Source organism: Lipotes vexillifer, unplaced genomic scaffold (assembly GCF_000442215.2).
Source record: "Lipotes vexillifer unplaced genomic scaffold, Lipotes_vexillifer_v1.1 scaffold1447, whole genome shotgun sequence".
Taxonomy (NCBI): Eukaryota; Metazoa; Chordata; class Mammalia; order Artiodactyla; family Lipotidae; genus Lipotes; species Lipotes vexillifer.
Window position 1 is genome coordinate 449044 of NW_006789773.1, and position 15193 is coordinate 464236.

Here is a 15193-nt window from a genome sequence, read left to right on the forward strand (position 1 = left end):
TAAGCAGCAGGGATAAAACAGAGTGAACCGAGGAGCTGCCAATCATAGAGCAGATAGACGAGGAGCAGCTGAAGGTATGATGATCAGAAATGGACGGAACGCTTCCAGAGATGTTTGGCGCACAAGCACAGGGAAGGGAGTTCTGCTGGGGAACTCTACGGACCCTTCCAATTTTGACAGTATGGTTGTCGAAATCCAGACAGCACTGAAAAGAGAGCGAAGGCCACTCTAGAGACTGAGGGCACTGCCATCAGATCATAACTGATGAAAGCATCTTTACAAGAGTGATTAATATTTGCCCCTTGGAGGCCCCATGCCTCTGCCTAAACTGATGAGCTGAACTGTTAATTTTGGTTAGTAACAAGCACAAAACTGAGAACTAGGGCAGAACTCATAAAACTTTATAAATATAAAGGGAAGGTCCCACCCTCCTGCCCAGGATGAAACCCTTTTCATGACATACCACCTAGCTTTTGCCTGAACACTTGTATGGAGGAGATAGTTCATTACTTTACAAGGCCTGTTCCATTGCAGTACAGTTCTCATCACGGAAAAGTTCTTTCTTATCCTGAGCTGAAATCCTTCTCGCTGTAACTCCTACCCCTCTAGTTCTATTTCTTAGGCTTTCAGATATTTAAAGAATGCTGCTATAGTCATTCTAAACCTTCTCTTTTCCAGGCTAAACCCCTTTCCTTCAACCAATCCTTATAATGACATAGTTATCATCTTGATCATTCTTTTCTGAACTCTAATTTATCAATATCCATTTCCAAAGAATGGAGAATAATACATCCGATATGGTCAAACTAGTACAGACTACAGTGAAACCTTTTTTTTTTTTTTAAAATCCATGCTCCATCCTTCCAGTAATGAATTCACACTTTTAAAGATCACTTGGTACTTGCTTCATATTACTGGCTCATATGTGGCTGGTTAAAAAGTAACCCTTAAGTTCTTTTCCACATGAAATCCTGTCAAGTTAGGCTCCCCATGGTAACCCTACACTTTAGAAACTATTCTAATATAAAAGTATAAATATATAATAGCACATTTCCTTTTTTAAAATACTCCGTGTTGTTTCCACCTACTGTTCTATTTGAAATAATACTAAGTCTTGGTTCTACCAGCCTTGGTGCTCTCTCTACTCCCTCCCAGCTGAGCAGCCACCATAAGTTTGATAAATGAGGTAAAAGTACCTTCTGCATTTTCATCCGGTGTGTTGATAAAAATGATAAACAGAGCTAGACCAAAAGCAGAGCCCTGCGGCACGCCTGCTGAGACCCCCTTTCCGTTAAGGTCAGTACGGTCCACCTTCGCTGGGCACAGAAGTTTAACTTGCTGCAACAGACCGCTCCCTCTGTCTACCATTCAGAGGAGCTACATGCCGCAGATGCCACCTGGGGCCCACAGCCTGAGTGTTTAGCCGGTCCCACCTCAGAGCCTCAAACGAGCATCCAGGAGCCTCCGTATCCTCAGGGCCCCCTGTACACCCCACCTCATTCTCCGATAACCTCTGACACCTACCATCCACCCCAATCCTGGTGTTCTGCTGTCATCTTGCAAACAGATAGTGATACCGAGCGGGACCCTGTGGGGCTCCCGGGCCCAAAAGCCTTTCTGTGCCCCCCACTTCTTGATTACAGGAAATAGGCTTCATTCAGCCTCCAAGACCTTCCCTGAGTTCCAGCGGGCAGGTTCAAACAGTTGCTAATCAGGGAAGGGAAGGGATCCGGAGGAGACAGGAGAGGAACAGTCAAGAAACAATACTGCAGCCTTGGGGCAGGGTCCTGGATCCCCCTCCAGGGATACACACAACAATATCCTTGAGCTGTTTTGCAGATACAGAAACCCCAACCAGGTGGGAGAAGTTAACAGGTTGATGATGCTGACTCCCACGTGCCCCCCACCCAGGTGGAGGACGGAAGGATGATGTCGACCCTCCTCACCTCAATCAACTAACGCTTGAACTCTGTCCCAAAAGACCTATGTCCCAAATCCATGCTGAATTCTCCTCAGCTCAAGCCCCTCATGAATATGCATGAATGCCCTTAGCTTAAAACTTCCCCAGTTTTGCTGTGGGGGAAACACTGCTTTGGGATAACTCCTTCCTTATCCCATCTTTGGCCTGGTTGTATCTTTTGGTTGACGCCCACCAAGAGGCGAACCCACCTTTCAGGTACCACTCTGATGCCACACACGCATCCCCCGGCCACACCGTTTTCCTCGGGCACAGAATACCCTTTCCCCTCTCGCTCCACACCGCACCCGACCTTTAGAGTGTGCCTCAGGTGCCAAGTCCACTCTGACATCTTCCCAACGGACTTGGTTTCCACACACTGACTTCTTCCCCTGCTGGACACCAAAAGCCTTTAGAATCGGTCCCCTCTACTCGGGTCTAGGGGGAGCATCCTCCTTCTAATCCATGTTTGAGCACAGAGGTCTGGCGGGCCCCTATTTCTCTGCAGTTTCCCACAGTTCTTGCTCGCGGCAGAAGCACTACCTTCCTCAAACGTTTTCCCCACCCCCTGTAATCGCTGCCCCCATCCTCTCCCTCCTCACGCGATCTTACCTTTCTTCCCGCACCCGAGGACTCAGGAACCTGCTAGAGTCATCGTCATGGCTGCTCTGCTGGCTGCTGAGAAAAGACAGGATGTGAACCGTTAACGTTCGGCTTCTTTCTCAACCCTGGGGGAGAGCATCTAGACTTCAGCTCAATGGAGAAACGGGGTTACAACATCTTAAAGGTAGACGTTCCCCGGGTAAGTTTACACAGAGGGTATACTGCCAGATGGTGGAACTGAGACACACATTTGGTGAAAACCCCACCCATCATACCTAAAGCACAAGAGGAAGATCCTGACCTATCACCTTTTTCTTCCCAGGCCATTAAGTACTCCAGGTTTCTAATCAAGAGTCTGGAGCCCCCGTGGGCTAAGAATGGTGTTTGCTTTTTTAAATGGCTGGGAATAAACATTTTTAAAATGATAATAATATTTCATGACATGTGAAAATTATATGAAATTCAAAATTATGTCATAAATAAAGTTCTACTGAAACACAGCCACACCCATTCATTTACATACTAACCAGGGCTGCTTTTTTGCTACAATGGCAGAGCTGTGCAGTTAAGGCAGAACTGAATAAGTGCAGTAGTGAGGCCATTAGACCCACAAAGCCTAAATATTTACTGTATGGCCCCTTACAGAAAAAGTTAGCAAACCTCTGTTTGGCATAGATTCCATTAATAATAAATTCCTATTACTATAAATGTCACTATAACCCAGGCCCAGTACAACCAAACTTGTTCCCTTGTTCTGGTGGATTGTTCACAGCCATAAAAAGCACTGCTCTACAGAGTACACTCCTTAGACTAGATCCCCAGAAGATGGCAAACTGTCAACAATCTTGTAGGGTAAGTGCCTGCCCCAGTGACTGTACAGTCTCCACCAAAGAAGCACGTGATTTTACAACCACGCTCTCATGTTCTGATTTTTTCAGCAAGAAGTAAATGAACTTAGAAGCAATTTACATCAAATTTTCCAATACACAAAGTGCACCTACACACACACACACACACACACACACACACACACACACACGCCAGAAATCAGAACAGCACCACACACAAAGCTTCCAGTTGCTTGGCACAACCAAGTGTGTACACAATCCCGTGTTCTTTCTTTTACTCTACACAGGGCACTTTTATTTTTGCCGCTCATTCCCTGTGGAGAACATGTGGCTACTCATCATTCCCTCTTTGCAAGGTCTCATAGACTTGCCTTTTAAAAACTCCTTATAACAAAATTATACTGCTGTGTTGCTAACCCATGGGATTTCTTGCATTGGGACTGACCTGTCATATGTATCAAGCACCCTCTTCTATACAACTTGGAATAGGTGTTAAGACTACAGTAGGCAACCCACAGATGACTGGAACTCAAATTCCACAGCAGGCTCAGCTCCAGAGGCAAGCATCAAGAGAGAAAAACCAAAATAACAACAATAATAATAATTTAAAAAGAAAAAAAAAAAAAGAGAGAGAGAGGAATACCAGTCTACACCGCTGGCAGTACATGTGAGGAGAAGCAGGAGGGAGCGCTGTCTGGAACCCAGTGTTTTACACTATCTAACACCCAAAGGGGCTCAACCAACCCAATGACCACAATCAGCATTACAGCCTCTTCACGGAAGAGATCAAACTGGACTCCATTTAAGCTATCTATAATGGGGCTGTGCTTCCTTCTCACCCTACCCTCACTCTGGCAATCAAAGCTTAAAGTAAAGCTAATAGAGGGGTTCCCAGAACTAAATGATAAGTACCAGAGTTTCAGAAAAATAATTCTGAGCTGATTTTAGCAAGTTATCTCACTAGATGGCACTGCTGACTTCCAAACCAGAACCTGAACGAGGCCAAGCCATCCAGCTTCTGAAACCAAAACTAGAACCAACTTTCTGGCGCCCCCTTCTGGCCTTCCCATTGCTTAGAAAACCGTTCAGAGGGTGGAGATGAAAAGTTAACAATGGATCACCTTCAAACGATTTATTGGTTCTAAATAACTAAGAAATATCAACGTGCGTGCATTCAACAGGTATTTCTCCAATGCCCTCTATGTGCACATATGTCAAAAGGCAGCATCCAAGTTAAGTCAAGACTTTAGAATACGCTGCCTCAATTTACATCCTACTTCCTCCACTTCCTACTTAAAACAACCCTGAGCAAATTATTAGTCATTTTCCTTACCTACAAAATGGAGATAGATGTTACGATAGTTCTTACTGTTGTAAGGATTAAAGAATGTAAAGCTGTTGTAAGAATTAAAGAATGAACATATATGAAGTATGGAGAATACTGCTTGGCACATACTAACTTGTACAAATGCTATTATTATGTGCAAGTCATCGTTTTGTGGGTCATGGAAAATAAAGCCGTGAATCAGACAGGGATCCTGCACTCAAGGTGTTTACAATCCAGAAAGTAAGAGTCAATATAAACTATAATTTTAAACTACATTTAAAAGTAGAAAATGATAATTCTTAGAAGTAAATATTAAGAGCTACAGAACAGAGAAAGATCACTTCCTTCTGGGGCTGGTAAGAGAAGACCATCTCAACAGCAAGGGTTTTTTTGCTGACACTTGACATTTGAACAGATTCAGGATGAGCAGAACTGAGAAGAGAGGGCTTTTTTTTAATTTTTATTTTTAAATTTATTTGGCCACTCCACAGGGCTTGTGGGATTTTAGTTTCCCAACCAGGGGCTGAACCCGGGCCCCCGGCAGTGAGAGCACAGAGTCCTAACCACTGGACCGGCAGGGAATCCTGAGAGGGCATTCTGGTTCAGCTCGGCGCACCAAACATTTACCACATACCAGGCACTGTGCTAGAAGGCTGGGACGTAAGGAGCCCCAGTCTAGGAGGCACAAGAGTTCCCTGAGCACTGCGATGCAGCAACACCGGAAGGATGAAGGGGTGCAGGTCGCAGACACTTCTGCTGGGGAATTTCAAGCAACATATTGGAGAGGAGAACGTAGAACAGAAGGAACTACGGGTAACTCCACAGCAGCAACAGCTGCAGCACGCATGGGCTCCCTCCTCCTCTAGACACCCCCCTGCCTCCCCACCCCCCAAAGGAGCCTGGTCCTCTCTCCTCTCATTTTCAGAACTTTTTTTCCCCACCGTCTTTAAAGGTGAGATAGACGCCACCACTACCACTCCACCCAACCCCATGAAATGATCGTTGTTGAGCAGAGATTCAGACACGGCCTTGCTCTCTCGCAAAACTCTCAGCTCCTCTCTTACATGAGCCTTTTCAAACAGTACAGACCACCTGAAGGCTGGGCAGCTCACCCTGCTCCCTAAATGAATCTGCCGGTCTTCTGAGGTCATACAGAAGAGCCGTCACCACGGTAGGGTGCTTGCAGAGGGCTGTGGAAGGCCAGAGGTCAAGGGCCACGTCCACAACCGCTCCATTTCAGTCAAGGCCTTGGAGGGACAGGTGGCCAGTGCGGGCTCTACAGCTTAAGGAAGTTGAGAAGAACTTGAAGGAAGTCCGGCAGAGGGCGCTCACGGATGAAAACGTCTCTTAGAAAGTCTGAAAAGAAACTCCAAACACCGATTTGGAATGACTTAGCCTGGGCACCAGATGACTGAAAGTCAGCTTAACACTGCAAGGAAGGGAAGTTGTATAAGCAACCGTTTGCCTTTCCCCCAAAAGAGCTAGAAAACGCATGAGGATGACTGAAATCCCTCCTGCTGTAAATTCAAGCTGCTGATAAAAACCACTGCAGAAATTAAATTTTGAAACAGCACACTGTGTTACTAAATAAGGTGGGGAAGCGCTTCTGTGCGTCCCGCAATGTTCCGGAGGGAAAACAGCTGAAGCGAATCGAATCTGGAGTCCTGGTTTTGTTCTCTGCCAGCAAGCAAGCGCTGGGAGCTTATCCTAGAAGGTCACACTGAACCAGTAACCCTGGCTGGGAAAAATCCATTGTAATCTGAGGCAGAGCACACTCCAGAGGCAGAAATTCACAGGCTACCGAGCTAGCCGGAAGCTCCGCAAGGCAGGCTGGGTAAATTCCCATGATCCCACTGGTCTCCCTTCCTCCCTCCCCCACCCCCGGGCACTGGAAGGAAGGTCAGCCTAAACCCACGAGCCACCAGGAAGGTGTCCTTCTGCCCTCTGCAAAGTACAGCTTCACTCCTGTGGAAGCTAAATTTGGCACTTTTTCTGAGCTGGTGCTTCCTAAGTAGAAACAGTTCTTTCTCGCCCAGACAATACTAATGGCGTCTCCTGAGCCGGGAAGGGGTTTTGGGAGATTCAGGGGTTTCCAAGTAGTTACGGGGCTATGCGAGATGTCATTTAGTATTTCCGGAGCCTAATGGAACCTGTACATTTACCCACACTAAGGCTGCGCACTCATTTTTCGCATTTCTTTGTTTTTGGCTCTAATCAGAGCAATCTAGTGTGTTAATACCAATTATCTTATGCTAATTAGAAGCTCTGAAAAACTCAGACTGGCTTTGATTGATAAATGTCTGATTAATAAAAGTGGGGGATATGTATTCGTATGACTGATTCACTTTGCTGTACAGCAAGAAGCTAATAACACGACGTTGTAAAGCAACTATACTCCAATAAAAATTGATAAAAAAAATTTTTTTATGTGGGGGAAGAAATTTAGTGGATGTAGTAGAATAGCATGGAGACAGACAAACCGAGGTTTGCCCTGGCTTTGTTTCTTATTGGCCCTATAACTTTGACCAAGTCCCTTACCCTCTCTCAGCCTATTTCCCAACATCCGAGTTCAAGATTTGGAGTCAGGAAGATACAAGTTCTGCCACTTAGCACAGTGATACTGGGCAAATTATTTAACTTTTCTAAGTGTCAGACATGGGTAGACACCACATGCCTTTAAGGACTGCAGTGGGGATTAGAACTGGTAGGAATTATCTGTAGAAAGTGTCTAGGGCCACGTTTGGGCCTTGGTAGGTGTACCAGAAATGTTGGACATGAATTGTACTTAATATTCACAGTTAGTTTGGCAGATAAATATTTTGAAACATCCAATACATGGGAGGAAATTAACAGAAGAGAACCTTATGATAAAAAATGTTGAGAGCCACTGACTTGAAAAGTAGAGTTGCACTGTCACTGATAAAAGGCTGGATTTTCATGTTGAATTATATCTGCCTGAGAAATGACTCTAGCATCTACCATTTCAGTTTAAAGAGGAAGGGCATCTGGGGGAAGAAAGGCAGGTAGCCTGTAAGTAGAGAAGAAAAGAGAATAGTTTCTGTTTGTCATCTGGCAAGCAGGTATAGGAAAGTCTAATAGAAGATAAGTAAACAGATGTGATTTGGGACACTGCCAATGACTGCCAGCTTCTTACACAACATAACTGAATATTCTCAATTACTACTTAGAAAATAACATGCTCTGCGTGAAGATTAATGATCTGTCTACAAAGGTAGCAGGGCCGCTTCTTAATGCCTCCCCTGGGAACAAGTAGCAAGGTGGGTAGCTGGTCAAAGATTGAAGGATTCAGAATCCAGCTAAATATCTTTTAACTCGTTACAACTCACTAATGTTTCTCTATTGAATAGTTCTTCTGCCTCTAAACATACCCATGTCTCTGTCTTTAAAAAAAAAAAAAAAATCTCTCCCTCAACTCCTTTATGTTTCCTTCCTTCCCTTCAGGGCCATATTTTATTGAAAGAATGCACTACTTGGTGACTGCCGAACTTCCATCAAAACTCTATCAGAGATTTACATATAATGTGTTGTGATAATTAAGCAGTTATTAATAAACAAAGAAGAAATCCTTATCTCCCTATTTCAGGCATGTCTCATTTATTGATTTTTCTATGTAATTTAAAATCGTTCATCTTTAAAACATTTTAATGCTCCTAAGGCAATCAATAAACTAAATTACTTAAAAAAAAAAACTGTATCAGAATAAGCTAGGAGCTTTTCTATGCAGATTCCTTGGCCCCCCCCACCCCTCCCCAAATTTACCGAGTCAGAGTCTGAGCCTGTCCAGTAATGCGTATTTTTTAAAAGCTTCCCAGTGATTCTGGGGAGCAACCAGGATAGAGACCCACTGGACATCACACTCACTGCCTCTGCTTCCTCACCATTGATTTCGTGAATTAGTCACTGTAACCTGGACCACACCCTTACCCCTCCTTGGTTTGATCAACCAAGACCTTGTTACTGCCAAAGCCAATGACAATAGTTACATCCTAACCTCATTTGACCACCCAGGCAGGTCTGGCATTGATGATTATTCCCATTCTTTAAACTTCACCCTTCTTGCCTTCTATGACAAAACGCTCTGCTCTTTCTTGGATTTTTTTTTGGTGGTACGCAGGCCTCTCACTGTTGTGGCCTCTCCCATTGCGGAGCACAAGCTCCGGACGCACAGGCTCAGCGGCCATGGCTCACGGGCCCAGCCGCTCCGCGGCATGTGGGATCTTCCCAGACCGGGGCACGAACCTGTGTCCCCTGCATCGGCAGGCGGACTCTCAACCACTGCGCCACCAGGGAAGCCCTCTTTCTTGGATTTGATCCTACTTTTGTTTTTCTCTTCTTTTTTAGGGAACTTCATGGACTCTTCTTCTGGTTGGTCCTGAAATGTTTCCCAGGACTCATTCAGCCACTCATTTAATAAATTATCTGATACCAACTATAGGCCAGGCATTGTTCTAGAATCTAGATACCAAATACAAAGTAGCAAATGAAACAGATGAAACCTCCATGCTCAAGGAGTTCACATTTTATTGGGTTTCTTGCTCTTCCAGCTTTATACCCGGGGAGCCTAGTTTTTGTGGATCTCTTAAATTGTTACACATTCCGGGGAGAGGATTTATAGCTCTCATCCGATTCTCAAATAGAGAATGTAACCCACAGAAGATTAAAATCCACTGCAATATATCTGGGGAATCATGTCCACACGCAAGGCTTCAATTATGATGGATAAGTTAATGACCCCCAAAGACAGCACAGCACTGAGCTGTCACTAGTCACATGTGGCTACTTAAATTCATTAAAAATTCAGATCCTTAGTTGTACTAGCTACATTTCAAGAACCTGATGACCACGTGTGGCCATTAACTTCCATATTAGTGCAGCTAGAGAACATCTCCATCACCACAGAAAGCTTTATTGAACAGCGTAGAGGTTTCCAGATCAAACCCAGGATTTGAGTTCCAGCTCTGCCACTTGTTATCTGAGTAACTCAGAGCAGCCTGTTAACCTCTCTCTACATTCCTGCCCCCTTGTCTTTTAAAATGTAAGTCACTTCACAGACATGTTTGGAGGATTGACCAAGTTAACTGATATAAAGCACTTAACAGAAGTCTTGGCAAGTAATAAGTACCCCCAAAATGTTAATAATACTTATTTTTATTATAATACATTTGCCATGGTGAATGGGTCCAACAGGAATCTCAAACTGAACATGCCCCATACTGATTTCAGTATCTTTTTGTCCTCTCCTTGGACTCCACAACTAAGGATGCACGCAAACTAGAAATGCACCTCCATGTCAATTTCACACCAGGTCCTGCAGATGCTACCTTACCATCCCTCAAAGGCATCCCATCCTCCCTTCAACATTGACTGCCACTGTGTGAGGTCAAGCTCTCATCACGCCCTGCGGGGATTACTTTAATCGGCTCCTAACTGCTTTGCCTGTTGCCAACCCGGCCCTGCTCCACTCTGTCCTTGACACTGATACAACAGTGTTCTTCCTGATATGCAGATTTGATCACGGCTCTTCCTGGCTTACTACTTTTTTTTTTTTTTTTTTTTTTTTGACCGCGTGGTTTGAGGGATCTTAGTTCCCCGACCAGGGATTGAGTCCGGGCCCTCAGCAGTGAAAGTGAGGAGTCCTAACCACTGGAAGTCCCCTCCTCCTGGCTTAAAATCCTTTAGGTGTCTCCTAATTTCAGAACCAAGTTCAAAAACTCCTTAGTTTAGCCTAACGCTAAGCTATAAGAGCCCAGTAAGCTGAGTGCCATCTACCTTCCTAGCGTCCACACCTCCCACACCTCCTTCACCGGCTCCGGAATTTCACTCTCCACTCCGGTCATCCTGCTTGTCCCTGGCCTTGGCTTTGCTCTTCTCCACGTCCCCTCTTTGTTTCACTCATTCCCATGGGCTGAGGCAGGATCTTCAGGGATTAAGCCCGAGGGCTCTAGCTTTAGACGGTCATCACTCAAATCTCCGATTCTTCCACCTACTCAATTTCACCCTCCATAAACTGGGGATGATAAAAGTATCTTCTTCACTGGCGTGTTGTGAAAATTAAATAAATTAGTACCCACAAAATACTCAGAAAGGTATCTACCACACTGTAAATTATTTGAGAACAAAGATCCCATTTTATGTCATTTCTCTCCATCCCCAGTGCCCAGCACTGTACTTAGCACGTATTAGATGTACAACATGATAAATTAATGTACAAATATCGAGCCTTGTCCTCCCTCTGAGGTCTCCACTTTCTGCTGAATACTCCCCGGCCACTCCAGAAAGACACTTCGCTGAGTACAGATTACATGCTCCCTCTAGATTACAATGTGCTTCCAAAATGTTCATCAACCTTTTCTGGACACCTGTGTTCAAAGTATCCTGCTAGTCCTTACGGGATTTGTAAGGCCTGGTCTGTGACCTCAAGGAGCCCACCGGTCTGTATGAATTCCTGACGGACCGTAAATTCATCCATGTTTCCAGCAGACTAAGCTTCAGGGTTTGGTGCTCTGGAGATGCCAACTTGAATTAGATGTGAACCTTCTAAATAAAGCCACCACTGTAAGCAAACCCATGAGGGCTGGCATGGCCCTCCTAACACCAGCCCTCCTCTGCCCCACCCCTATGCCAGAGCTGTGGCCCAACTCTCAGTTATCCAACATGAGGAAGCCATACCTCATGCTTGACAGAGCCTCCATTGGAGGGCGAACAGGAAAGAAGGTGGCCCTCCAATTAGACAACACAGGTATTCATCAGTGGGAAAAGATTCTGAAGCCCAAAGCTGCAACTTTTTTTTTGGTTTCTTTCTTTCTAAAATGCCTATGAGTATTAAATTTTCTCTTTTGTTAATTTAAAAGAATTTTAATTTTTATTTATTTGATTGAGGTATAATTGACATAAAACATTGTATTAGTTTCAGGTGTACAACATAATGATTCGATATTTGTATATATTGCAAAATGATCACCACAATAAGTCTAACATCTGTCACCATACATAGTTACTTTTTTGGCCGTACCGCAAGGCCTGCGGGATCTTAGTTCCCCAACCAGGGGCTGAACCCGGGCCCCAGCAGTGAAAGCGCCAAGTCCTAACCACTGGACTGCCATGGAAGTCCCACAGTTTTTTTCCTTGTGATGACAGCTTTTAAGATTTACTCTCTCAGCAACTTTCAAATATGCAACATCATATTATTAACTATTGTCACCATGCTGAACATTACATCCCCAGGATTTAGGTATTTTATAGCTGGAAGTTTGTACCTTCTTTTTTTGGTATTCCTTGGTTTTCTTTTGGTATTCCTTTTTGTTTTCTTTTTTTTCCTGAAGTATAGTTGATTTACAATTTGTGTTAGTTTCGGGTGTAGAGCAAAGTGATTTGGTTATACACACACACACACACACACACACACACACACATATATATGTGTGTGTGTCTATCTATCTATCTATCTATCTTCTCTTTCAGATTCTTTTCCATTATAGTTTACTACAAGATATTGAATATAGGGCTTCCCTGGTGGCGCAGTGGTTGAGAGTCCGCCTGCTTCGTGCCCCGGTCCTGGAAGATCCCACATGCCGCGGAGCGGCTGGGCCCGTGAGCCATGGCCGCTGAGCCTGCGCGTCCGGAGCCTGTGCTCCGCAGCAGGAGAGGCCACAGCGGCGAGAGGCCCGCGTACGGCAAAAATAAATAAATAAATAAAAAGATATTGAATATACTTCCCTATGCTATACAATAGAACCTAGTTGCTTACCTATTTTATATATAGCAGTTTGTACCTACTAATCCCAAACAATGCGTTTTAAATTTTCATGCTTACCCTGGGTCTCAAGAATATAGATAATCAAGGTTCGGTTGGAAAAAAAAAATTTTCTCGAATGCCCTGTTCTGAGATAGTTTTCACAAAGGGTAAAGCATCCCTCACCTAGGCCTCTCACCTCACACAATTAAAAGACTTACACCTACCCCATTACATCCCTCCAATGGGACCTGAAGGCGCCACTGGGGGGCGGGGGAAGCAAGGAGAATTGTGCCAGCTTATCTCTCTTCAGTTGCGCTTAGCTAAAGGAACACACCGCCTCTTTCTAGTTTCCCACATCCCAGTAGCTTCCTTGGCCTCAATAACTACTCAGCGTCACACTGAAATCTTAGAGCGTCTAAAGAGAGCAAATACAACTTCACCAGGTCTCCTGGTAGTAAACCTTTACTCAGGACGGAACAGGGCCGACGAGCTGTTTCCCAGGACCTGAAGTCTGTGAGAATTCGCCAAGGCCCTGCGGAGCAGAGTCTCAGAGGCCAGCCTCCTTCCCACCCTCCCTCGCCTTCCTCCCTCCCCAGCCCGCTGGGGCCCCTCCTGCCTTTAGAAAATCCCATCCTTCCCAATCCAGAGCCTTCACATTGGAGAAGAAAGGAAGTGCCAGGAAGCTGCCAAGAGTTCTCAAACCCCAGGAGAGCCAGAAGCCACTTTGTCCACAGATAACCTCAGAACCTGATCTTGAACAATCATCTTTTTTGCGGGGGCGCTGCACCACATGGCTTGCGGGATCTTAGCTCCCAGACCAGGGATCGAACCCGGGGCCCTGGCAGTAGAAGTATGGAGTCCTAACCACTGGACCGCGAGGGATGTCCCTTGGACAATCATCTTGATCCTGGTCACTTTATCTAAGCTGCTCAAAATGGGTTAAAGTTCGTTCTCCGTCGATTTCCCCTCACAGGAACAAGTCAGGAGACTTTCCCAGGACACACCAAGAGCCCCTGCTTGTGCTCCCCACACATCCCTACTTCCTCCACACCAAGAACCCTTAAATTATATTCCCAACTATCAGGTTTTGAAAGAGATAACTGACAACACACTATCTGTCTCCTGGTTAATTTGTGAGCTTGTTTTTAGTCAAAGGCACACAGCTACCATTCAGGTCAGCATCCAGTAACACGCCTCACCACACTGGGTTGATTGAATTCAAATGAAACAATGTGTGGTTTCTATTAGCCTTTGGAAATTTTGTTAATACCTAAAGGAACCCCGCCCTCCAAGGAACCACTGACTTCGATAATCAATATACAAACTGGTGTTCGCTGGATCTCCTCTTGGCTCCGCCTCTACCAACCTCTGCATGGTTAGAGCTTTGCCCACAGTCACCTTCTTTTCACTACACATTCTCCCCCCGATAAGTTCGTGCAAGTCCATGGCCTCAACGACCCACATGTTGACTCCCAAACCTGTACCAACAGCTTGGACTGTTCCACCAAGCATCAGTTCCCCGGACCCAGCTGCTTACAGGACATGACCAAGATCCTGCGTCCATGCGCTCCTCAGGCAGCATGTCCCAAACTGCCTGCTCCCTCCCGCACTCTCACCTCTTCTACCAAACCACTTGCATTTGCTTTCCTTCGCTCAGCCACTTGCATCACCATCCATCCACTCAGCTATCCAAACAAGGAAACTCAGAAATAGTTTTAGCGGTTCCCTCCCTACCTCCAATCTGTCGCTGAGTTCTGTTGCTCCTACCTTTGAAACACCTTTTATATCCATCCCCTCCTCCCTACTCCTACTGTCCCTGCCCCGGTCATACCAGACTGGCTGCACAAGAACTGACTGAAAACTTTTTTAAAAATAGGTTCCTATACCCTCACTTGCCCTGGATTCTGATTCTGGGTGTCTGGGTGGATGGAGCCTGAAGGATTTTTAAGGCATATCCCAAGTCTGCAAACTATTGTACTAAAGTCCTACCCTACTGAAATAGCCCCTTAACTGTGCTGGATAATTTTTTTAAATAAATTTATTTATTTATTTTTGGCTGCATTGGGTCTTCATTACTGCGCGCGGGCTTTCTCTAGCTGCGGCGAGCGGGGGCTACTCTTCGTTGCGGTGCAAGGGCTTCTCATTGAGGTGGCTTCTCTTGTTGCGGAGCATGGGCTCTAGGCGCGCGGGCTTCAGTAGTTGTGGCTCGCGGGGTCTAGAGCTCAGGCTCAGTAGTCATGGCGCACGGGCATAGTTGCTCCACGGCATGTGGGATCTTCCCGGCCCAGGGCTCGAACCCTGCGTTGGCAGGCGGATTCTTAACCACTGCGCCACCAGGGAAGTCCCTGGATAAATTTTTAACAACCAGCTTGAAGGGGAAAAGGGAATGACTTGTATCACTTGTTGACTTCTATGCTGTAAATTCTCCCACCACGTGTGATTTCAAGCACCAACGTGATGTCACTAAAAATATCACAACTGGGAAGCTATGTGCACAACTGGCGGATGCAAGCCGGTCCAGCAAGGAATTCGCCTAGACCACCACCTTTATCTTCTAAAACAGAGCTAGACATGCCTCTTCCCAAGTCCTCTGTAGGTTTCCCCTAATGTCACAGATGACAGTCCAAAGACCTCTGTCACACACGAGGCCTTACAACACAAAACCAACTTCTCAACTTCTCCCCACAGGAAGTTCCGCCTAA

General features: G+C 45.4%; 1 protein-coding gene across 1 annotated transcript in view; it reads right to left on the bottom strand.

The window, feature by feature from the left end:
- Positions 1–15193, bottom strand: part of GRAMD1B (GRAM domain containing 1B) — a 175733-nt gene that overhangs the window by 131873 nt on the left and 28667 nt on the right. The window contains exon 3 of the mRNA XM_007462807.1: positions 2570–2635. Coding sequence (XP_007462869.1) covers positions 2570–2635 — 66 coding nt within the window. The remainder of the gene's footprint in view (positions 1–2569; positions 2636–15193) is intronic.